Source organism: Kogia breviceps, chromosome 2 (genome assembly GCF_026419965.1).
Source record: "Kogia breviceps isolate mKogBre1 chromosome 2, mKogBre1 haplotype 1, whole genome shotgun sequence".
Lineage (NCBI taxonomy): Eukaryota > Metazoa > Chordata > Mammalia > Artiodactyla > Physeteridae > Kogia > Kogia breviceps.
In genome coordinates, this window is record NC_081311.1 from 46,964,590 (window position 1) to 46,989,110 (window position 24,521).

At 38.3% G+C, this 24,521-nt stretch overlaps 1 protein-coding gene across 6 annotated transcripts in view; it reads left to right on the forward strand.

Annotated features, from left to right (window-relative positions):
* PARG (poly(ADP-ribose) glycohydrolase) overlaps positions 1-18,882 on the forward strand; it is a 121,027-nt gene extending 102,145 nt beyond the window's left edge. For all 6 annotated transcript variants that reach the window (XM_059055114.2, XM_067025186.1, XM_067025187.1 and 3 more), the window contains 2 exons: positions 17,352-17,480; positions 18,184-18,882. In XM_059055114.2, the coding sequence (XP_058911097.1) occupies positions 17,352-17,480; positions 18,184-18,338 (284 nt within the window). In that variant the 3' untranslated portion in view covers positions 18,339-18,882. The remainder of the gene's footprint in view (positions 1-17,351; positions 17,481-18,183) is intronic.
* Positions 18,883-24,521: the final 5,639 nt, after the last annotated feature.

Below are 24,521 nucleotides of genomic sequence, written 5' to 3' on the forward strand. Positions count from 1 at the left end.
TGTGGTAGGCTCTGAGAATACAAAGGTGAATAAGATGTAGTCCCTGCTTTGGAATTCACAGTCTAGCATATGAGGGAGAGGCATAGACAAATGCAGCACATAGTAATGAGTGCTTTAATAGAGGTACACAGTGTGTGGGACTGTAGCTTGGGAGAGCTGCATGAATGGCATAGATAAGGAGGCATTTGGGTACTCAAGAAGGATAAACATTTCTTTCCCTTTATTTATAGTAGAAAAATCACAAACCTATCAACAAAGCTATTGGTCATTTACCATATTATGACGTTTGCTTTCCTCTCAGGAGTGTCAGTTATAGAGAATAGTATTACTTAGGATGGTTACTATTCTTTGTCAACCCAGCTGGTGACATGAGCTGGGTGTGCTACAGTACAGTCTTGACACTAACTCCCTGGAGTTAGTACAGACCCTCCGGTTAAGGACACCCATGCTCCACAAGACTGCCCCTACTGCAGACTCTAGCTGCAAGTCTGGGGAGGGTGTGTCCCCCCACCCACCTGCACCTCTTATCAGCTGTCTACCAGTCTTGGGAGTTTTCCACAACCAACCCCTCTAAGGTTTGATAATTCATTAGAATGACTCACAGAACCCAGGAAGGTGCTATTATAATTTTATTACAAAGGATACTCATAGGGTTTATGTATTTCAGCCTGTTGAGTTATTGTCACATGGAGTTATGTTTTATGTTTACATTTTTTGTGGCATGCTTAGAAAAATCTTCTCTATTCCTTTATTCTAAAGGCTTTCACCCATATTTTCTTCATATTCAAAAACAAAAACCACATGTCAGTTTTGGTGTTTTGAATGTCTATAGAAGAAGGAATTTCTGGGTTTTATTTTATGAAACTCTTTATCATCCTGAATTTGTTTGAGGAAACCTGTTTTTCACTCTGGGCTTATTGATCTTATGACAGACACTTTTTTCTGTTTTTCTCTTAAGTAAAATAAATGAGTAGATTCATATCATCAATCCAGAAACCAGGTCTACCATAAGCCTTGGTCATTTGTGATGGACAATTTGGGAAGCTTTATAAATCTATTCATTTTGTTTCTTTTCTTCATGGCATAAAAGCCTTTCTCTCAGACTGCGGCTTTGCTTGCTCTGGTGACTATTAAGGGTAGTATAGTATACACAATATTCTCATTGTGTAATTTTCTCAATTGTCGAGATTATTTTTCTGTTGTGAGCATATATTTTGTTGGTTTTTTCCAGCTTTACTGAAATATAATTGACATAGAGAACTATATAATTTTAAGGTGTACAACATAATGATTTGACTTACATACATCATGAAATGAATATCAAGTAGGTTTAGTGAACATCTGTCATCTCATATAGATACATTAAAGAAGTAGAAAAAAAACTTTGCTGTTTGATGAGAATTCTCAGGCTTTATTCCCTTAGCAACTTTCATTTATAATGTACAGCAGTGTTAATTATCTTTATCATGTTGTACATTACATTCCTAGTACTTATTTATCTTATAACTGGAGGTTTGTACCTTTTGACTACCTTCATCTAATTCCCTTTCCCCCACCCTCCTGCCTCTGGTAGTCAGAAATCTATCATATTTTCCTATGAGTTTGTTTGTTTATTTGTTTTTGAAGTATAATTGATCTACTTACACTACGTTAGCTCCTGGTATACAACATAGTGATTCTATATTTCTATATATTTCAAAATGATCTCCATGGTAAGTTTAGTTGTCTTCTGTCACCATGCAAAGATCTTACGTAATTACTGACTGTATTCCCTACACTGTACATTTCATACCCATGACTCATTTATTTTGCAACTGGAAGTTTATACCTCTTCTGCCTCACCTATTTCTCTCCTCCTCCCTACCCCCTCCCTTCTGGCAGCCACCTGTTTGTTCTCTGTATCTATTACTCTGTTTCTGTTTGGTTATGTTTGTTCATTTATTTTGTTTTGTTTTTAGATTGCACCCATAAGTGAAATCATACAGTATTTGTCTTTCTATTCCACTTAGCATAACACCCTCTAGGTCCGCCCATGTTGTTGCAAATGGCAAGATTTCATTCTTTTTTATGGCCAAGTAGTATTTCATTATATATATATACCACATCTTTATCCACTTATCTATTGATGGGCACTTAGATTGCTTCCATATCTTGCTATTGTAAATAATGTTGCAATGAACATAGGGGTACATATATCTTTCCTAATTAGTGTTTTCATTTTCTTCAGATAAATACCCAAAAGTGGAATTGCTGGATTGTATGGTAGTTCTAGTTTTAATTTTTTGAGGAACCTTCATACTATATTACATATATATTGCATTAATATATATTCTCATCAGCAGTACACAAGGGTTTCCTTTTCTCCACATCCTCACCAACACTTATTTGTTGTCTTTTGATAATAGCCCTTCTGAAAGGCGTGAGGTGCAATTTCATTGTGGTTTTGATTTGCATTTCCCTGATGATTAGTGATGTTGAGCATATTTTCATGTGCCTCTTGGCCATCTGTATGTCTTCTTTGGAAAAATGTCTAGGTCCTCTAGCCAGTTTTTAATCTGGTTGTTTGTTTTTTTGGCATTGAGATGTATGAATTCTTTGTATATTTTGGATATTAACCCCTTTTTGGATATATCATTTGCAAGTATCTTGTCCCGTTCAGTAGGTGGCCCTTTTCGTTTTTTTGGTTTCCTTCACTGTGCAAAAGCTTTTTTGTTTGCTCTAGTCCCATTTGTTGATTTTTGCTTCTGTTTTCATTGTCTCAGGAGACATATCCAAAAAATATTGCTAAGACTTATGTCAAAGAGCATACTGCCTATGTTTTCTTCTAGAAATTTCATGGTTTTAGGTGTTACTTTTAATCCATTTTGAATCTATTTTTGTATATGGTATGTGAAAGTGGTCCTGTTTAATTCTTTTGCATGTAACTGTCCAGTTTTCCCAACATCATTTATTGAAGAGGCTGTCTTTTCCCCATTGTGTATGCTTGCCTCCTTTGTTATAGATTAATTGCCCATATAAATATGGGTTCATTTCTGGGCTCTCTATTCAGTTCCATTGATCTATGTGTGTGTTTTTGTTCCAGTACCGTGCTGTATTGACTACTGTAGCTTTGTAGTAGAGTTTGAAATCAGGGAGTGTGATTTGTCCAGCTTTGTTATTCTTTGTCAAAAATTGCTTTGGCTATTCAGGGTCTTTTGTGTTTCCATACAAATTTTAGAATTATTTTATTTCTGTGAAAAATGCCATTGATATTTTGATAGAGATTGCATCAAATCTGTTACTGTTTTTGTAATTTAAAAAAATCTTATTAAAAATGTTCTCAACAACATGGATGACCTTGAGAGAATGATGCTAAGTGAGATAGACAGATACCATATGATCTCACTTATATGTGGAACCTTAAAAAAAAAAAAAAGAGCTTATAGATACACAGATCAGTGGTTGCCAGAGGTATAGGATGGAGAGTGCGCAAAATGGGTGAAAGAGGTCAAAAGGTACAGACTTCCAGTTATAAAATGAATAAATCATGGGGATGTAATGTATAGCATGGTGATTATAGTTAATAATACTGTATTGTATATTTGAAAGTTGCTAAAAGAGTAAATCTTGCAAGTTCTCATCAAAATATGTAGCTATGTGTGGTGGTGGATGTTAACTAGATTTATTGTGGTGATCATTTTGCAATATATACCAATATCTAATCATTATGTTGTACACCTGACATGAATATAATGCTATATGTCAATTATATTACGATTGTATAAAAAAAAAGTCAGCCGTCGAAACTGTATAAAACCTCTTTTATAAGCCCACTTTCTCATTAGCCACATAGCAGACATGAGCAAGGGAGCATTTAAATCCTAGATTAATTTCCAAGAAAAGAGAGCATTAAGAAAGATGTTCACTGATAAACCAACATTAGGGAGGCAGAGCAGGTGCACAGAGAAGAATCAGAAGGTATGATCCAGTTCAAAGCATTGATAGATTAAATAAAGTTGGTAAACAAAAACCCTTTGAGAGCAGATAAAGACAGGGCCAATATTAACTTCTCTGAACTGGCCATCATTATCTGTCCCTAGGTCTTAGTAATGTTTCAGGAAGACTCATCTGAACCATCAGAAGCTATCCCTACCCTGTAAGAAAGAAGGGAGGAAGGACAGTTAAAACAAGCAAACAGAAAACTTCATGGAGGGAGAACGTGGGCATATATAAACCCTTAAACTTACATTTCCTTTATTAGAAATAAGGCTAAATATTTTTTAACATGCTTGTTGCTTGTGCATGAGTTTTTCAATTTGTAACAGTTTAATTTTGAATGGCTTTCAATGCACGTTATGCTAACAACTAGTAAGAGAATATTTTTCATATATGCATTCATTCAACAGACATTGATTAACAGCTTTCTGTCCCAGGCAGCCAATGGCCCTATGAGCCAGAGGGTAGGAAAGAAGGGACATAGGGAAGAGGGGCTTGATGCCTGTCCTCCAGTAGCAGCCAGTTACCTCCTGCAGGCTTGTGGAACCAAAGGGGCTCTCTCTGTCCTCCTGCCTGGCCCCTCATCTTTCTGAGAACCCTATGGAGTCCCGTGGAAAAGAGCTTTTGAGTGAATGTGAATTCTCCTTTCTGGGGCTCATAGCTATTCCAAAGTGACACTACCCCCACCTCCAGTTCACACTTGGCTTTCAAAATTTTATTCTCAGCCATTTCTATGGTAGCTACCTCTTTCTCCTGTGTTCTTTCAAGATAATAGTTCATGTGTTTTGTCTCTTTTTGGTAGAGCTTGTTGTACTTAGGTTGCCCTGAAAACTCAGCTCTGTGGTAGACTCAGGAAAAGTTATGATTCTGTAGATTACTTGGCCTTTTCTCATTGTTAGAGTAGAAGCACTGTTTTTTGCTTTTTTTGTTTGTTTTTTGCAGCATTATTTATCCCATCTCAGTAGAGACTGTTGAGTGGGCTCCTGCCCCCTAAGTGTACCACCAGGCACCCATGAGATTTTTAGGAGATAACTTGAAACCATTTCTAAATGGTTTTTAAAGCAAATTATGTTTGTTTCATCTCTTATTTCTAATTTTGTTGCATTGTAATCAAAGAGTATAGATAATATTATCTCTACTTTTTAAGAGTTTTTTGAGCTTTTACTTGTGGCCTAACATAATTGTATATATTATGTTGGCACTTGAAAAGATGTCTCTGAAGGGTATAGAATTTATACTTTGTCTGTTAGATTTTATACCTATTAGATCAGACCTGATATTTCTCTAGTTTTGTCTGCCTGCTTTCTGAAGGAATCAAGTGGTGCTCTAAAGTCCTTTCAATTGTGTTTTTGTCAATTTCTCATTGCACATCCTCAGTGTTTATTTTTTGTACCTCTCCATACTGTGTTATCTGACTTGTGAAAGATTATGCCATTGCTAGTTTACCATAATTTGAAGCTGTCTTGATGCAATCCTGTGCATTTTCTTTTCTATCCCCATTCACTACCTAAAAGTGACTTGCAAATAAAATAAGCTTAATGAATTTCTATTTGACAAATAGAAATTTCAGCTCCACTGCTTTCTGGCTCTGTGACCTTAGACAGGTTAATTAATCTTTTGGTGCCTTTATTTCCTGATTTTCAAAATGGAAATAATACTAACATTTATTCAGTTTTTGTAAGGATTAAGTGAGTTAATCCTTGTGAATCTTGAGTTTGTCCTTTAAAAAAACTGCTAGAACATTCAGCATGCTACAATATAGAGCTCAGTGTTAGCAGTTGTTACTAATGTAACATGCTAATGGCCTCAGACCATACCTGTGGTATACAAGTATCCATGGTTTTACTCATTTTTTGTTTGGTTCATTTGTTACAAGAGGACACTGAATTGTTTTTTGACATTATTCATATTTATTTGAAGAATTTTCACAGCTTAACATTGATGCCAAAAAGAAAATTAAAACCATGCTCCCTGCAGGTTAATTTAAGTGATTGTTTTGGCACCTAGTTGTGCTTGAAGTTAGAATTTGATGGTTTTATATCATACTTGGAGTCAGTCCATACACCCTATTAGATTTGTGATTTATTCTCATCTAACTTGTGATACAGGAGAGTTCATTTAAATTGTGAGACATAATTGTCTAGATTTGCAGAGATCTTGGGGATGTAGTGAGGTCTGAAGACAGTTCTGTTTAAAATGATCTTTTGTTAGTGACTACTGATGTATTTAAGGTCAAGATTAATTTAAATTTCTGAAAATTTCCTTTGTGTATTTATAGACTAATATCCAATGCAAGGAGAAAAATTTTAACAGATTATGGAATTATACTCTGAAAGAGTCTTTAGGGATCATCTGATTCAACTTCTTTGTTACACAGATGGGGAAAATGCAGGCAGGAGAGTTAAGTGATTTGGCCAAAGTCATAGAGCTTAGATAGCTAGCAGAAGGGCAAGGCCTAAGCTCAGGTCTTCAGTCTCCAGTCCCAGCTTTTGTTACCGTGTGTACCCAAACAGAAATGGATATGAAATCAAGAATGTAATGTGAACTGGTTCTGTTATTAGGATCCAGCCTCTTTTTTGGTAGATCTGTCAAGCTTAGCTCCAGGAGCCTATCCACAGGGGCAAAATGACCTGTGAAGCATTTAAAACTTAAACTCTATAGGGAGATATATTTTAAATGTCTTTATTAATATTTTATTTCATAAATGGCAAATGACCAGTGATCTAGTATTTCTGTATGTAAGGAGGAAGTAGGACTAAAAGGAGTTTTCTTTGGGTCTCTCTCTCCTCTCTGTCTCTTAAATAGGAAGTACTTAAAGCCAAATTTCATTAAAACCGAAAGATTAAAAAATGATATCTCTTGTTAGAAGAAGATAACGATTCATTGGTTTTCCTTTTTATATGTAGTTTAGGTTAATTAGGAACCTTTTAAAATTGAGTGCACTGAAGCTTTAATGTATGTACAAGTTGGTTGAGTGGTTTTAATTAAAACGTATCTCTATTTTGAGATAATTACTTTCAACACTCCAAGATTAATGAGGCCTAGTCATGGTACCTCACATGTTGGGGATACTCAGTAAATATTAGTTTGGAAATTAGGAAATACTTTGGTATTTTAGAATCTCACATGTATTCTGATGTCTTAGATTGTTCCCAAATTTGGGGATACTCAGCTATATCAAATTAACTAGTTCATCTTAAAAATATTTTTCCTTCCTACATAATTTTTTTAACTTTTTATTTGAAAATAATTTCAAATTTACAAAGTTACAAAAAGTTAAACTCTGTGTGTTTATGTACATATATGCTTGTGTATTATATACAATTTTTTTCTGAACGATTTGAGCTTAAGTTATATACATTATGCCCCCTTTCCTAAATACTAGTGTGTTTTCCTGTTCTCTTATATAAACCCATTACAGTTATAAATTCATAAATGTACATCAATATAATATTTTTATCTTCTCATCTGTGTTGCAATTTTATCAGGTGCCCTAATCAAACCTGTTGTAGCCCTTTTGCCCTCCGATACAGGGTCCAGGGTCAGGTATTGCATTTAGTTAGTCTTTGAGCCTCCTTTTGAATCTGGAGTATTTCCACAGCCTTTCTTTGTCTTTCTTTTATGACACTGACATGTTTGAAGAATACAACATTCCTTGAGTTTATCTGCTGTGTCCTCATACTTAGGGTTATATTATGCATTCTTGATCAGAGCAGTACATAGGTGATAGTGTCTGGAGGCACTTAGTAGTCATCTGACCCCATTAGTGATGTTAATTTTGATCACCCAGTCAAGGTGTTATCTGATTTTTCCACTGTTGCAGAGTTTTTTTCCCTCTTGTAGTTAATAAGTAGTCTGCAGGAAGACACTTTGAGACAAAATTTCCCTTAGGTTTAGCATCCTTTATTGATCTTTGCCATGATGGTTGCAAAAAGAGGATTATCTCGTTCTAGCACTCCCTCCTGACTTAACCAGTTAGTCTTTGGCTTTCTCCTGTGAGTAAAAGCCCTTCTTTCTCTCTATTTTTTATATATTATTGTGAACTCAGGAATTTTATTTTTTCAGTGATTTTAAGTTATTACAGTACATAATATTTTGCTGCTTAGCTTGTCCAGATTTGGCTAATAGGAGCTCCTTCAAACTGGCTCCTATATGCTTGTGACAAACATCCATCAATTTTCCCGTTTTTGAGCACTTCTTCACTTTCTGGTATAATAAAACATTCTGGGTTCATCTTGTACCTGTTCTGTCCTAACCATGGAATCAGGTATTCCCTGAGGAATACAGCTCTCTTTAGGTGGAATGGTATTAGAGACCAAGATCTGCACACTAGATGTGCTCATTGCTACTAAGATGTCTTCTTTTTGGCCCTCTCAGCAGACAAAACTAAGAAATGCACACACACACACACACACACACACACACACAATCACTCACACACACACACAAATATACATATTTTAGAGGTCATGAGTACATACCAGTGCCTTCCATTTCAATCTATCAATCACCACACAGTTCTTTTTTGTCTTTTCCCATTACATGTTTGTTTATTCTCTCTTCCATACTGAGAAGTACAGCTCCAAGCAGCATCAACAAATTAATTCATTTGTTCAATCCTGAAATATATTTTAAAATACTTTCAGAATTGCTTCACCTGTATTACTATGGTAAGCAAATCCAGTAAAAAGAGTCTGGGAATTGTTTGCAATTCTTTCCTCCTTGCCCAAGACTGAAGGCCTATTAGTCAAATATTGTGTTCATAAGTTACTTGGATTAATTCTTACTTTCATCCTTTCCTTTTTCCTTTCCATGTAGTGCTATTCTCTTTTTTTTAACATCTTTATTGGAGTATAACTGTTTTACAATGGTGTGTTAGTTTCTGCTTTACAACAAAGTGAATGAGTTATACATGTACATATGTTCCCATATCTCTTCCCTCTTGCATCTCCCTCCCTCCCACCCTCCTTACCCCGGCCCTCTAGGTGATCATAAAGCACAGAGCTGATCTCCCTGTGCTATGCGGCAGCTTCCCACTAGCTATCTATTTTACATTTGGTAGTATATATGTCCATGCCACTCTCTCACTTCATCACAGCTTACCCTTCCCTCTCCCCATATCCTCAAGTCCATGCTCTAGTAGCTCTGTGTTTTATTCCCATCCTACCACTCATCTCTTCATGACATTTTTTTTTCTTAGATTCCATATATATGTGTTAGCATATGGTATTTCTTTTTCTCCTTCTGACTTACTTTACTCTGTATGACAGACTCCAGGTCTATCCACCTCATTACAAATAACTCAGTTGCATTTCTTTTTATGGCTGAGTCATATTCCATTGTATATATGTGCCACATCTTCTTTATCCATTCATCTGTCGATGGACACTTAGGTTGCTTCCATGTCCTGGCTATTGTAAATAGAGCTGCAATGAACATTTTGGTACATGACTCTTTTTGAATTATGGTTTTCTCAGGGTATATGCCCACTAGTGGGATTGTGGGGTCATATGGTAGTTCTATTTGTAGTTTTTTAAGGAACCTCCATACTGTTCTCCATAGTGGCTGTATCCATTTACATTCCCACCAGCAGTGCAAGAGGGTTCCCTTTTCTCCACACCCTCTCCAGCATTTATTGTTTCTAGAGTTTTTGATGATGGCCAATCTGACAGGTGTGAGATGATATCTCATGGTAGTTTTGATTTACATTTCTCTAATGATTAATGATGTTGAGTATTCTTTCATGTGTTTGTTGGCAATCTGTGTATCTTCTTTGGAGAAATGTCTATTTAGTTCTTCTGCCCATTTTTGGATTGGGTTGTTTGTTTTTTTGTTATTGAGCTACATGAGTTGCTTATAAATTTTGGATATTAATCCTTTGTCAGTTGCTTCATTTGCAAATATTTTCTCCCATTCTGAGGGTTGTCTTTTGGTCTTGTTTATGGTAGCCTTTGCTGGGCAAAAGCTTTTAAGTTTCATTAGGTCCCATTTGTTTATTTTTATTTTTATTTCCATTTTTCTAGGAGTTGGGTCAAAAAGGATCTTGCTGTGATTTATGTCATAGAGTGTTCTGCCTATGTTTTCCTCTAAGAGTTTGATAGTGTCTGGCCTTACATTTAGGTCTTTAACCCATTTTGAGTTTATTTTTGTGTATGGTGTTAGGGAGTGTTCTAATTTCATTCTTTTACATGTAGCTGTCCAGTTTTCCCAGCACCACTTATTGAAGAGGCTGTCTTTTCTCCACTGTATATCCTTCCCTCCTTTATCAAAGATAAGGTGACCATATGTGTGTGGGTTTATCTCTGGGCTTTCTATCCTGTTCCATTGATCTATAGTTCTGCTTTTGTGCCAGTACCATACTGTCTTGATTACTGTAGCCTTGCAGTAGAGTCTGAAGTCAGGGAGCCTGATTCCTCCAGCTCCATTTTTTGCTCTCAAGATTGCTTTGGCTATTCGGGGTCTTTTGTGTTTCCATACAAATTGTGAAATTTTTTGTTCTAGTTCTGTAAAAAAAAAATGCCAATGGTAGTTTGATAGGGATTGCATTGAATCTGTAGATTCAATGCCTTGGGTAGTAGAGTCATTTTCACCACGTTGATTCTTCCAATCCAAGAGCATGGTATCTCTCTCCACCTATTTGTATCATCTTTAATTTCTTTCATCAGTGTCTTATAGTTTTCTGCATACAGGTCTTTTGTCTCCTTAGGTAGGTTTATTCCTAGATATTTTATTCTTTTTGTTGCAGTGGTAAATGGGAGTGTTTTCTTAATTTCACTCTCAGATTTTTCATCATTAGTGTATAAGAATGCCAGAGATTCCTGTGCATTCATTTTGTATCCTGCGACTTTACCAAATTCATTGATTAGCTCGAGTAGTTTTCTGGTAGCATCCTTAGGATTCTCTATGTATAGTATCATGTCATCTGCAAACAGTGACAGCTTTACTTCTTCTTTTCCGATTTGGATTCCTTTTATTTCTTTTGCTTCTCTGATTGCTGTGGCTAGAACTTCCAAAACTATGTTGAATAAGAGTGGTGAGAGTGGGCAACCTTGTCTTGTTCCTGATCTTAGTGGAAATGGTTTCAGTTTTTCACCATTGAGAATGATGCTGGCTGTGGGTTTGTCATAGATGGCCTTCATTATGTAGAGGAAAGTTCCCTCTGTGCCTGCTTTCTGCAGGGTTTTTATCATAAATGGGCGTTGAATTTTGTCGAAAGCTTTCTCTGCATCTATTGAGATGATCATATGGTTTTTCTCCTTCAGTGTGTTGATATGGTGTATCACGTTGATTGATTTGCGTATATTGAAGAATCCTTGCATTCCTGGAATAAACCCTACGTGATCATGGTGTATGATCCTTTTAATGTGCTGTTGAATTCTGTTTGCTAGTATTTTGTTGAGGATTTTTGCATCTATGTTCATCAGTGATATTGGCCTGTAGTTTTCTTTCTTTGTGACGTCTTTGTCTGATTTTGGTATCAGGGTTATGGTGGCCTCATAGAATGAGTTTGGGAGTGCTCCTGCCTCTGCTATCTTTTGGAAGAGTTTGAGAAGGATAGGTGTTAGCTCTTCTCTAAATGTTTGATAGAATTCGCCTGTGAAGCCATCTGGTCCTGGGCTTTTGTTTGTTGGAAGATTTTGAATCACAGTTTCAGTTTAAGTGCTTGTGACTGTTCTGTTCATATTTTCTATTTCTTCCTTGTTCAATCTCGGCAGCTTGTGCATTTCTAAGAATTTGTCCATTTCTTCCAGGTTGTCCATTTTATTGGCATAGAGTTGCTTGTAGTAATCTCTAATAATCTTTTGTATTTCTGCAGTGTCAGTTGTTATGTCTCCTTTTTCATTCTAATTCTATTGATTTGAGTCTTCTCCCTTTTTTCTTGATGAGTCTGGCTAATGGTTTATCAATTTTATTTATCTTCTCAAAGAACCAGCTTTTAGTTTGATTGATCTTTGCTATCGTTTCCTTCCTTTCTTTTTCATTTATTTCTGATCTGATCTTATTATTTCTCTCCTTCTGCTAAATTTGGGGGTTTTTTTGTTCTTCTTTAATTGCTTTAGGTGCAAAGTTAGGTTGTTTATTCGAGATGTTTCCTGTTTCTTAAGGTAGGATTGTATTGCTATAAACTTCCCTCTTAGAACTACTTTTGCTGCATCCTATAGGTTTTGGGTCATCGTGTCTCCATTGTCATTTGTTTCTAAGTATTTTTTGATTTCCTCTTTGATTTCTTCAGTGATCACTTTGTTATTAAGTAGTGTATTGTTTAGCCTCCATGTGTTTGTATTTTTTCCAGATCTTGTCCTCTAATTGATATCTAGTCTCATAACATTGTAGTCAGAAAAGATACTTGATACGATTTCAATTTTCTTAAATTTACCAAGGCTAGGTTTGTGACCCAAGATATGATCTATCCTGGAGAATGTTCCATGAGCACTTGAGATAATTGTGTATTCTGTTCCATCCAAAATGTTCTATAAATATCAATTAAGTCCATCGTGTGTAATGTATCATTTAAAGCTTGTGTTTCCTTATTTATTTTCATTTGGGATGATTTGTCCATTGGTGAAAGTGTGGTGTTAAAGTCCCCTACCAAGATTGTGTTACTGTCAATTTCCCCTTTTATGGCTGTTAGTATTTGCCTTATGTATTGAGGTGCTCCTATGTTGGGTGCATAAATATTTACAATTGTTATATCTTCTTCATGGATCGATCCCTTGATCATTATATAGTGTCCTTCTTTGTCTGTCTCTTGTAATAGTTTTTATTTTAAAGTCAATTTTGTCTGTTATGAGAATTGCTACTCCAGCTTTCTTCTGATTTCCATTTGCATGGAATATCTTTTTCCATCCCCTCACTTTCAGTCTGTATGTGTCCCTAGGTCTGAAGTGGGTCTCTTGTAGACAGCATATATATGGGTCTTGTTTTTGTATCCATTCAGCCAGTCTGTGTCTTTTGGTGGGAGCATTTAATCCATTTACATTTAAGGTAATTATCGATATGTATGTCGCTATTACCATTTACTTAATTGTTTCGGGTTTGTTCTTGTAGGTCTTTTCCTTCTCTTGTGTTTCTTGCCTAGAGAAGTTCCTTTAGCATTTGTTGTAGAGCTGGTTTGGTGGTGCTGAACTCTCTCAGCTTTTGCTTGTCTGTAAAGGTTTTAATTTCTCCATCAAATCTGAATGAGATCCTTGCTGGGTAGAGTAATCTTGGTTGTAGGTTTTTTTCCTTCATCACTTTAAATATGTCCTGCCACTCCCTTCTGGCTTGTAGAGTTTCTGCTGAAAGATCAGATGTTAACCTTATGGGGATTCCCTTGTGTGTTATTTGTTGTTTTTCCCTTGCTGCTTTTTAATATGTTTTCTTTGTATTTAATTTTTGACAGTTTGATTATTATGTTTCTTGGTGTGTTTATCCTTGGGTCTATCCTGTATGGGACTCTCTGCTTCCTGGACTTGATTGACTATTTCCTTTCCCATATTAGGGAAGTTTTCAACTATAGTCTCTTCAAATATTTTCTCAGTCCCTTTCTTTTTTTTGTTTTTCTTCTGGGACCCCTATTATTTGAATGTTGGCCCAGAGGTCTCTGAGACTGTCCTCAGTTCTTTTCATTCTTTTTTCTTTCTTCTGCTCTGCAGTAGTTATTTCCACTATTTTATCTTCCAGGTCACTTATCCGTCCTCCTGCCTCAGTTATTCTGCTATTGATCCCATCTAGAGTATTTTTCATTTCATTTATTGTGTTGCTCATTGTTGCTTGCTTCCTCTTTATTTCTTCTAGGTCCTTGTTAAATGTTTCTTGCATTTTGCCTCTTCTACTTCCAAGATTTTGGATCATCTTTACTATCATTATTCTGAATTCTTTTTCAGGTAGACTGCATATTTCCTCTTCATTTGTTAGGTCTGGTGGGTTTTTATCTTGCTCCTTCATCTGCTGTGTGTTTTTCTGTCTTCTCATTTTGCTTATCTTATTGTGTTTGGGGTCTCCTTTTTGCAGGCTGCAGGTTCGTAGTTCTATCTGTTTTTGGTGGCTGTCCCCAGTGGCTAAGGTTGGTTCAGTGGGTTGAGCAGGTTTCCTGGTTGGGGGGACTAGTGCCTCTGTTCTGGTGGATGAGGCTGGATCTTGTCTTTCTGTTGGGCAGGTCCACGTCTGGTGGTGTGGTTTGGAATGTTGGTAGCCTTATTATGATTTTTGGCAGCCTCTCTTCTAATGGATGGGGCTCTAGGCCTGTCTTGCTATTTGCTGGGCATAGGGTGTCCAGCACTGTACGTTGCTGGTCCTTGAGTGAAGCTGGGTCTTGGTGTTGAGATGGAGATCTCTGGGAGATTTTCACCGTTTGATACTGTGTGGCGCTGGGAGGTCTCTTGTGGACCAGTGTCCTGAGGTTGGTTCTCCCACCTCAGAGACACAGCCCTTATGCCTGGCTGGAGGGCCAAGGTCCTTTAATCCACACGGCTCAAAATAAATGGGAGAAAAAATAGAAGGGAAAGAAAGGAAGGAAGAAAGAAATGAAGAAACAAATCAAGAAAGTGAGGAAGGAAGGGAGGAAGGAAGGAAGAAAGAAAGGAAGAAGACAAAGTAGGATAAAATATAGTTATTAAAATAAAAAATAATTATTAAGAAAAATTTTATTTAAAAAATACAAAAACGGGTCAGTCAGAACCCTAGGACAAATGGTGAAAGCAAAACTATACAGACAAAATCTCACAGAGCAGCATACACATACACAGTCACAAAAAGAAAAAAAGGGGAAAATAATAATATATCTTGCTCCCAAAGTCTACCTCCTCAGCTTGGGATAGTTCGCTGTCTAGGTTTTCCACACATGCAGGGCACTTCAAGTTGATTGTGGAGCTTTAATCCGCTGCTTCTGAGGCTGCTAGGAGAGACCTCCTCCTCTCCTCTTTGTTCGCACAGCTCCTGGGGTTCAGCTTTGGACTTGGCCCCGCCTCTGCACATAGGTCGTCCGAGGGCATCTGCTCTTCGCTCAGACAGGACGGGGTTAAAGGAGCAGCTGATTCGGGGGCTCTGGCACAGGCCGGGGTGAGGGAGGGGCACGGATGCGGGGCGAGCCTGCGGCGGCAGAGGCCAGCATAACCCTGCACCAGCCCGAGGCACGCTGTGCATTCTCCCGGGGAAGCTGTCCCTGGATCCCGGGACTCTGGCAGTGGCGGGCTGCACAGGCTCCTGGGAGGGGAGGTGTGGAGAGTGACCTGTGCTTGCACACAGGCCTCTTGGTGGTGGCAGCAGCAGCAACCCTAGCATCCCACACCCGTCTTTGGTGTCCATGCCGACAGCCGTGGCTCACACCTGTTTCTGGAGCTCCTTTACGCGGTGGGCTTAATCCCCTCTCCTCTTGCACCAGGAAACAAAGAGGCAAGAAAAAGTCTCTTGTCTCTTCGGCAGCTCCGCACCCGTCTCTGGAGCTCCTTTAAGCGGCGCACTTAATCCCCTCCCCTCGCGCACCAGGAAGCAAAGAGGGAAGAAAAGGTCTCTCTCCTCTTCGGCAGCTCCAGACTTCAACCGGACTCCCTCCCGGCTAGCCGTGGTGCACTAGCCCCCTTCAGGCTGTGTTCACGCATCCAACCCCAGTCCTCTCCCAGCTTCTGCCCAAAGCCCGAGCCTCAACTCTCAGCCCCCGCCCATCCTGGTGGGTGAGCAGACAAGCCTCTCTGGCTGGTGAGTGCTGATCGGCACCGATCCTCTGCGGAATCTCTCCGCTTTGCCCTCCGCACCCTGTTGCTGCGCTCTCCTCCGCGGCTCCGTAGCTTCCCCCCTCTGCCACCTGCAGTCTCCGCCCGTGAAGGGGCTTCTAGTGTGTGGGAACCATTCCTCCTTCACAGCTCCCTCCCACTGGTGCAGGTCCCGTCCCTATTCTTTTGTCTCTGTTTGTTCTTCTTTCTTTTGCCCTACCCAGGTACGTGGGGGTTTCTTGCCTTTTGGGAGGTCTGAGGTCTTCTGCCAGCGTTCAGTGGGTGTTCTATAGGAGCAGTTCCACGTGTAGATGTATTTCTGATGTATCTGTGAGGAAGAAGGTGATCTCTGTGTCTTACTCTTCCGCCGTCTTCTCTCTTCCCCAGTGCTATTCTTTTGAAATAAAATTAGGCTCATTTGTTTTAGTTTGCTTTCAGTTATAGGTTTCTCCCCATTCCCATTCTTCTTGTTTTAATTTTGTTTTGAATATGTAGGATATTAACCTGCTCTCAAAAAATCAAAACTATGTTTATCCTCCACAGTGTTTTAGTTTGATTCCCACCTCCCCTTTTATGAAGGAAATGATACGTTACTAGCAAAAGGCCATTTATTGTACCTTTGTTCATTTTTGTTATTTAAAGTAAATTTTGTCGGGCTTCTTTGGCGCAGTGGTTAAGAATCTGCCTGCCAACGCAGGGCATACGGGTTGGAGCCTGGCTCCAGGAATATCTCACATGCCGTGGAGCAACTAAGCCCGTGCGCCACAACTACCGAGCCCACATGCCTAAAGCCTGTGCTCTGCAACAAGAGAAGCCACCACAGTGAGAAGCCTGCACATCGCAACAAAGAGTAGCCCCTGCTCTCTGCAACTAGAGAAAAGCCCATGCATAGTGACGAAGACCCAATGCAGCCAAAAATACATAAAATAAATAAATTTATTTTTAAAAATAATTTAAAAAATAAATTTTGTCTATTGAGATTAAGATTATAAAGGAATTTAACTTTTGGAAATATACTCCAGTCTGAGTGATTTGTAACTCTGATTTGTGGGGACAGTGGTTCTCAATGATTTTCCTTTTCCAGTACACCAGAGTTACTGTCCAATGTTTTCAGTAACATTCACTCCATGCTGTAGTTATTGGGTGGAGGTGGGAGTGCAGGAGGGATAAGGGTGTCTTCTCTAACCCATTTTTGAGAATGCTTGCTTGCTGTAGGGTTAATGAGAACAGTAGAACCTCCCAAGTATATTGGTCACAGAAAAGCAGAGACTCCTTTGACAGAAAAAAAAAACAATGACTATGTATAAGATAAAATAATTAAGTCAAGCAAGCAAATGCAAAAATTTTAGTTCCAGATTAATGTAAGTGGAAAAAAAAAAAACCCACTTCAGTGCCTTAACTGCTGCCTCAGATGCACCTTCCTTCATTTTCCCACAAAGGTGCTTACTTACGTGGGAATTCTGTGGCTTGATGATATTCTCAGCAGCATGTCTGGAAAGTCACACAACTAGATGATTTATATTCATCCTGTATTTGCCATTGCTAATAATATGTATATTAGGTTTATAAATCTTTAATCCAGGATAAAGCTATGACACACCAGCTATAATTTACCTGGTTGAAAGAACAGAAGGTATCTTGATGTGAAGTGTCATAATATAGTTGTGTTTCTTCTCTTTGATACAGCCTTAATACAGATACTGGCAGCTGCTGTAGCTGAGCGAGATGTGGTTTATTTCACCTTTGGGGACTCAGAATTGATGAGAGACATTTACAGTATGCACACGTTCCTTACTGAAAGGAAACTGACTGTTGGTAAGTAGGGGATAGTCTTGACACTTGGTATCTAGATGGATTGTACACCATCCAGGAGGAGCACTTGCTAAATCTGGATAGATCACAGTGGATAAGAAAAAATGGAAGTGTGACTTTGATGGGGGGACAAGGTCTTAGAGGGGCAACACTTGCAGAATCTTTTTTTCTGGCAAATTTTCATCCTCAATCTTGAATGAGTATGTCAGCTTATTAATTTAAGGCCAATAAGTTGGAGTTCGTGTCCATTTTTTACTTTTGTGTGTATAGAAAACTGAAAGAGGGAAGGTATTGGTGGGTAAGTTAAAACCTAAGCGGCCTCACTCTTGAGTCATGTTTATCAGACATGCCAGCATCCTCCATCTACTGTTTCAGCTGGACCTGAAAGGCCTTGCTATCATGGGAGCTAAATGTAAAATTAGACTTGCCACAAACTCCCAAAACAATGCATGGATGATGTACCATGTATAGCCTGCTGTAATTATGAACTAATAAGTAGTTTCTTCAAGGTATTCTAAATATATTTTAACTTTGTATCAGGAAAGCCTTCCAGACTTTTTTTTTAAATAAAGCCTTTGTGCTCTATTTTCAGAAGCCAAATGTGAGCATATATTATTTAGATTCAGGTAAAACTGAAGTGTTCTGTAGTAGTTTTATCCATCTACATACCTTAATGTGCAAATTGGTCTGGCTTTCTACTCTTCAGGAGAAGTATATAAGCTGTTGCTACGATATTACAATGAAGAATGTAGAAACTCTTCCACCCCTGGACCAGATATCAAGCTTTATCCATTCATATACCATGCTGTTGAGTCTTGTGCGGAGACCACCAACCAGCCAGGACAAAGGACTGGGGCCTGAGGATCCAAGTGAATAGAACCTCCTTCCACCTCTCATGAGAAACATCCTTTCTGAATTGTCAGGTGTAACATATGAACTGACTTAATATAAATGTGTATATAATCCACATTTGTAGGCAAGGATACAGTCCCTTCCACAAACATAGACTCAGACATATTGTTTCCATTTTTTTCTATGTCAGTCTTCATTCTTTGATTTTTCTTTCTTTTGCCCATCAGATTTCTTGTGAAATTTCATGAAAGTTTGTGCTCAGCCTGTCAGGTCTCTTTTTTGATGCCTGTATATTATACAAATTGCCTCTGCAGCTAGCAGGTGCCAGGGAAGAAGGTGAAATCCTAGAATCTGTTTAACTAACTGGGTCTGCTAAAGATCTCCCTGTGAGCCTTTCACCCCCTACTCTTGTTATGATTGCGTTGTTGGAGTTTTTGATTTTTGAAAATTAAGAGTTGGGTTTTTTTATACATGTTACATAATGCAGATCCCCTATGTTAAAAGTTTTGTATTTAAGGCAGAATAATTTCCATAAAGTTATTTAGTGACATCACCTTTATCTGTAATGATTTGTCTGTCCTTTTTCCCTGATCAATTTTTATTGATACTGTTTTTGGAAACTGACCGAAATGGAAGGAAATGTAGAATAAAAGAGTTTCCCAAATGGTGTTTAAAAAACAAACAGATTCAAGAGACTTGAAGGATCTTTTGTTTCTTGGGTTTTTTTTTTTTTCTTTCTTTTTGAATTAGGATTATTGTTTGTTCCTTGGTGCTTGAGGCATATTCATATAACCAAAGTTTAGAAACTGGGAACTTCATGGTGATCTGTACATAGTGAAGTTTCTCTGGTACTCAAAGGTTATATAGTTAATAAATTTTCATTAATAAATCATTTGTCAAACTCCCATATCATCTATATTTCATATATATATAAAAATATACGTTCTTTAAGTGTCTACATGCAAGCACGTAAAATCTAAGTAAAACTGGAATTGTGGAAATGATTAAGTTTAGGCTTTATTAGAGGCTCTGTTTAAAATCCTGTATTTACAATTGTGTCCATTTAAAATGGGCAATGAACATAAATAATAATGTTTCTCAGAAGTTAAAGCCAATGTCAATTCTGTGTTAACTGAGAGTAGAGTTTAATCACAAAAGCACTTATTTAATATTTCTAAAGTAATTCTAAACCATACTGTTGAAGTTCTAGTTTATAGCAACTGTCAGGGAAAGCTATTGGTGGTCAAATCCTATTAATAAGGAGTTTAAGTAGATGTAGATGATCCAAACACCTGGTAATCAATATTGGCAGGGAAAAAATGGGGCCTTGGCCAGCATCTCTAACTCTTTTTGTTTATATAGAGATAGAGAGGTTACTGGAATTTGGCACCTGAAGGCAGCCACTTGTCACTGATGAGGTTTTTTAAGATTTTTCATCATCTCTGAGTCCAAGGTGTCTGGCTTTATTTCTATTGGTACTAAAGTCTTCTCTTTCCTTCCCAACCCATTCCATGCTTTGGTTAAGCATTCATGGTATATTTCATTTCTTTTTATCTATCTCTCTATTCTTTCCCTCTTATCTAGCCCCAAGACTAAGTAAACAGTTCTTTAAAATGTTGCATGAACAGTTTAGGAGGTTCATGTGGTAGAGAAATCATTGAGTCCAGGTAAGAAGACCCCAGAGCCTAGTATTACAGAATACAGAATCTAAGACTCAGCTCTTAGTACTGAACAGGTTGGTGACCAGGCCATCTTCCTGACTGCCTTTCTTCTATTGAGGGGTTTTCAAGAATAAAAATCTGCCTACTTCTTTGTCCCAGTACATTCTTGAATTGGGACGGTTTAATCATGTGGAATGTATAGAACTAATATCCATTTTTTGTGGTGGGGAGGGTGGTGGAGAGAACATGATTACTTTGTTCCTAAAGGCCCTCTGTAAAAAGAGGGACAAAAATCAGTCATCGAACTAACATTTGTATCTATTTTAAGACATTTAACAGCACCTTTTTGTTCTCTTTCATTTAGGGTTTCTTTAATTACATGTTGTTTACCCTTCCCTTCTTTAATTTATTGAGGCATGAAAGTATATTTTCAGTTTAGAATTCTTAGGGTTTTAATATAACTCACTTGCTTTTCACTTTCTATCTAGCTCACTCAAATGTACAATAACAGTTTAAGGAAACAATGTGGACTAATGGAAAGGGCATGAGATTTAAAATCAGACCAGCTGGGTTCAAATGCTAACTGTATCCCCAGCTAACATTTTAACCTTCTTTGGATAAACTAAATTGCTGAGCCTTACTTAACTAATTCAGAAAATGGGTTATTAGCACCTACCAAGAAATACTGTATATAAAGCAACGAACATAGGGTCTGGCACTTAGTTGGTCCTTAATAAATGCCAACTATTTTAGTTGACCAGAAACATGTATGGGGCACCTACTGTACATTAGGGACTGTGCTCTTTGCTTTATATATTTTAGCTCGTTTCACCCATGGGCTAACAGATGCCCAGACGTTAGGGAATACCATCTCAACTTCCAGGAGTTCATTATGAAAGGAGACTTACTTTGTAATCTGATAGAGCAAAGGTTCTGACACTCTTGTTCTCTACCAAGTTCGTAGGACAGCTTATTCTTCATCATGAATAACTAGTTATCAGTGGGAATTGTGGGATTAAATGTATAAATTAAATTATAAATTATAAATTAAATTATATTAAATGGTCTCTGAGAGACTTACCTCTTTTCTTCCTGGTTGAAGTGACACTAAAGGCAAGAAGATAGGTATTTGAAAGTGAGATTGAAAAGAAGATCTAACCAAGCTCCAGGATTGCTATGTCAGTTACTTAACCAATAATATATTGCTTTGGAAACCAAGCGTTAAGTTGCCCCACTCCAAGAATATGACGGAACAAAGAAGTGACTGGATTATATTCTTTAACACTTCAACAGGAAGAGGAGCAATTGCATAGATTCTCACCTGATTTCTTCTGTCTTCTCCAATCCATGTGGCTGCATATTCATGGCTTTTTTCTGATGTAAGGAAGAAGTGCATCCTAGGATGTCTGCTTTAAAGACAAACAAAGGTTAAGAAGGTGTGTCCTTCCTCCTCTCAACCCTGTGGATCTGCCCCAGTCCTTTTTCTGGAGGGAAGGGAAAGACCAGCCATTCCTGGAACTTGAGCTCAGAATATTTAATCCTGTCCTTTGGGGGCTGGAAGTGAGTCCTAACGTGGTACTTATTAGAACAAACTGCCGGAATCCACTGACCCACTGCTGTTCTCTGTGCCCATTGGAGTCCCCTTAGTCCCTCCTCACGAGATTCACACAGATCTACTGAGCCTTTAGAGTGGAAGGTTTCCCAAAGAAGACAACCAAAACTGTTCATCTGATAACTGGTTTTATTTTTCCTGACTGTTTATTTTAAATGTAGGGCTAACAGGTCATGTTGATTTTGAACCTGGGGATAAGGAGAGATCTGTGCTAATGTTTACATGATTTTTCTAGGAAGAGAATAAAGAAATTTTGATCCCCTTGGTACCACCTAATATACATACTCTCATTTTATTTTATTTATTTATTTATTTATTTTTGGCTCCGTTGGATCTTCATTGCTCCACACGGGCTTTCTCTAGTTGCAGAGAGCGGGGGCTACTCTTTGTTGTAATGTGAGGGCTTCTCACTGCAATGGCTTCTCTTGTTGCAGAGCACAGGCTCTAGGTGCACAGGCTTCAGTAGTTGTGGCATGCAGGCTCAGTAGTTGTGGCTCGTGGGCTCTAGAGCACAGGCTCAGTAGTTTCGGTGCACGGGCCTAGTTGCTCTGCGGCATGTGGGATCTTCCTGGACCAGGGCTCGAACCTGTGTCCACTGCATTGGCAGGCGGATTCCCAACCACTGCACCACCAGGGAAGCCCCATGCTCTCATTTTAAAAATGTATTGTGTGTCTTGGGTATTTGGTTAAAGTTTTTGCATATAGATTTGTTATTCCACATTAGGTGTTAGGCATATAGAAACGGTCACGGGCATAAGAAACTTTCCAAAGGTAAAGAGAATTCAGGCTGCATTAGTTTTTCTTCCTTGCCAGGTTCCTGAGGTCATGTTTCCTGTTCATCTCCTTTTCCTAGTTTCCATCTTCCCTCAAGAGAGCTCAAATAAGAAGATGTCTTGAAGGTTCTGAGGACCACTGTCCTTCCATTCATTCACATATTCACAAACACAAGTGCCTTCTCTGGGCAACCACTGAACTGTCTGCTCAGGGATGCAAAGATGAACGACTTGTCCTCTGCACTCAGATCTAAACTGAGGCACAGAGAGAGGGTGATACAAAAAACCCCACAAATATCATTTTCTTTTCACTACTGTGTTACAATTCAACCTAGAAAAACAAATTGATTTTTTTTTTTTTCTTTTTCTTTTTTTGTGGTACGCGGGCCTCTCACTGTTGCGGCCTCTCCCGTTGCGGAGCACAGGCTCTGGACGCGCAGGCTCAGCGGCCATGGCTCACGGGCCCAGCTGCTCTGCGGCATGTGGGATCTTCCCGGACCTGGGCATGAACCCGTGTCCCCTGCATCGGCAGGCGGACTCTCAACCACAGCGCCACCAGGGAAGCCCCACGATTTGAATTTTTATGCTAACAATTTAGAAATTCGAATAGGCCCCTGGACCATGTCAGTTCACCAGAGTGTTTAATGCCCTTACACAACTTTCTCTGTTGGAGAGTTGTATAAACAAATGGCCTAACTTATATAACATTAAGATGGGCTACCTAAATGCCCTTTCTTGACAATATATGAGCTGGCATGTGGCTTCTTGCCATCTTGATTCCTATCAATCATCTCAAGTGCCTGCCATCTCTGATTCTTGGATTCTGAGAAAGTGGCACTGGACACTAAAAAGTAGATTTCCTAATAGAAATGTTAACTTTTCCCTATGGTGAGTCCACACAGGGTAGGTAGAAGGTCAGGTTTATTTTAGCTGGAATTATATTGCCTCAGTTTGAATACTATACATTTAATAGATGAAAAATGAAAATTAGCTTTTACTTGATATCAAGAAAAAAATAAACTTTACTTGGCATCAAAATATTTCAAAATATGGGAACCTTGGGGATAAAATAATAAAAAGGTCCTTGGTGGTAAAAAGATGGGAGACCATGGCAGAGTGTTGCATTTTCTATTAAGATTTGTAACAAGAACCTATAAAGTTGGGCATAAAAATTTTCAATATTTGGGAAGAAATATACTCACTGTAGAATTGATAATACTCTCAGAAATATACCCTGATCTGCTCTTGAACATGTATGAAGCATCATCATCAGAATCTTGACCTTGCAGTATTTTAGAGTATTCATTTATTCCACAGATATATTTCATTAATTCTAAAACATTTTTTTCACATTGTAGCATCTGAAATCCAAATACTTCTAAAACTTGGTGGTATATCATAATTTAATTTGCAGTATTTTTTAATGGTACATAAAATAAACGTATTTTATAATCTATGGAATCTTATATTTGAGGAAACATGGTAATTAGAATGCCAACAATATACCAGTCAGTTTTAAGCTTTGGAGCTGTAATTGTGACGAAGATAGACTGGGTCCTTGTTATCAAGTTTACACTGTAGTGGAGAACACAGATAAGAGCTTGTAACATGACTTAGACTGGGTAGTCAGGAAATGGTTTTTTGTTTGTTTGTTTGTTTTGCGGTACGCGGGCCTCTCACTGTTGTGGCCTCTCCCATTGCGGAGCACAGGCTCCGGACGCCCAGGCTCAGCGGCCATGGCTCACGGGCCCAGCCGCTCCGCGGCATGTGGGATCTTCCCGGACCGGGGCACAAACCCGTGTCCCCTGCATCGGCAGGCAGACTCGCAACCACTGTGCCACCAGGGAAGCCCTGCTTTTCTTTTTAAGGGGAATTTCAGACATACACAAAAATAAAGTAGGGTAATAAATCTCCATATATGTATTATCACCCATCTTCAACAATTATCAATTCATAGCTAATCTCGTTTGCTCCATATTCCTACCTGTTACCCACCCCAATTTTTTGAAGTTCACCCCAGACATAATATATGTCTTTAAAGACTATACCAACAATATCATCACACTAAAATAAGAGAAAGAACTTCTTATTCCAAAAGATGGAGTACACAAACATTTCCCTATTCTTCCTGCTAAGTACAGCTAAA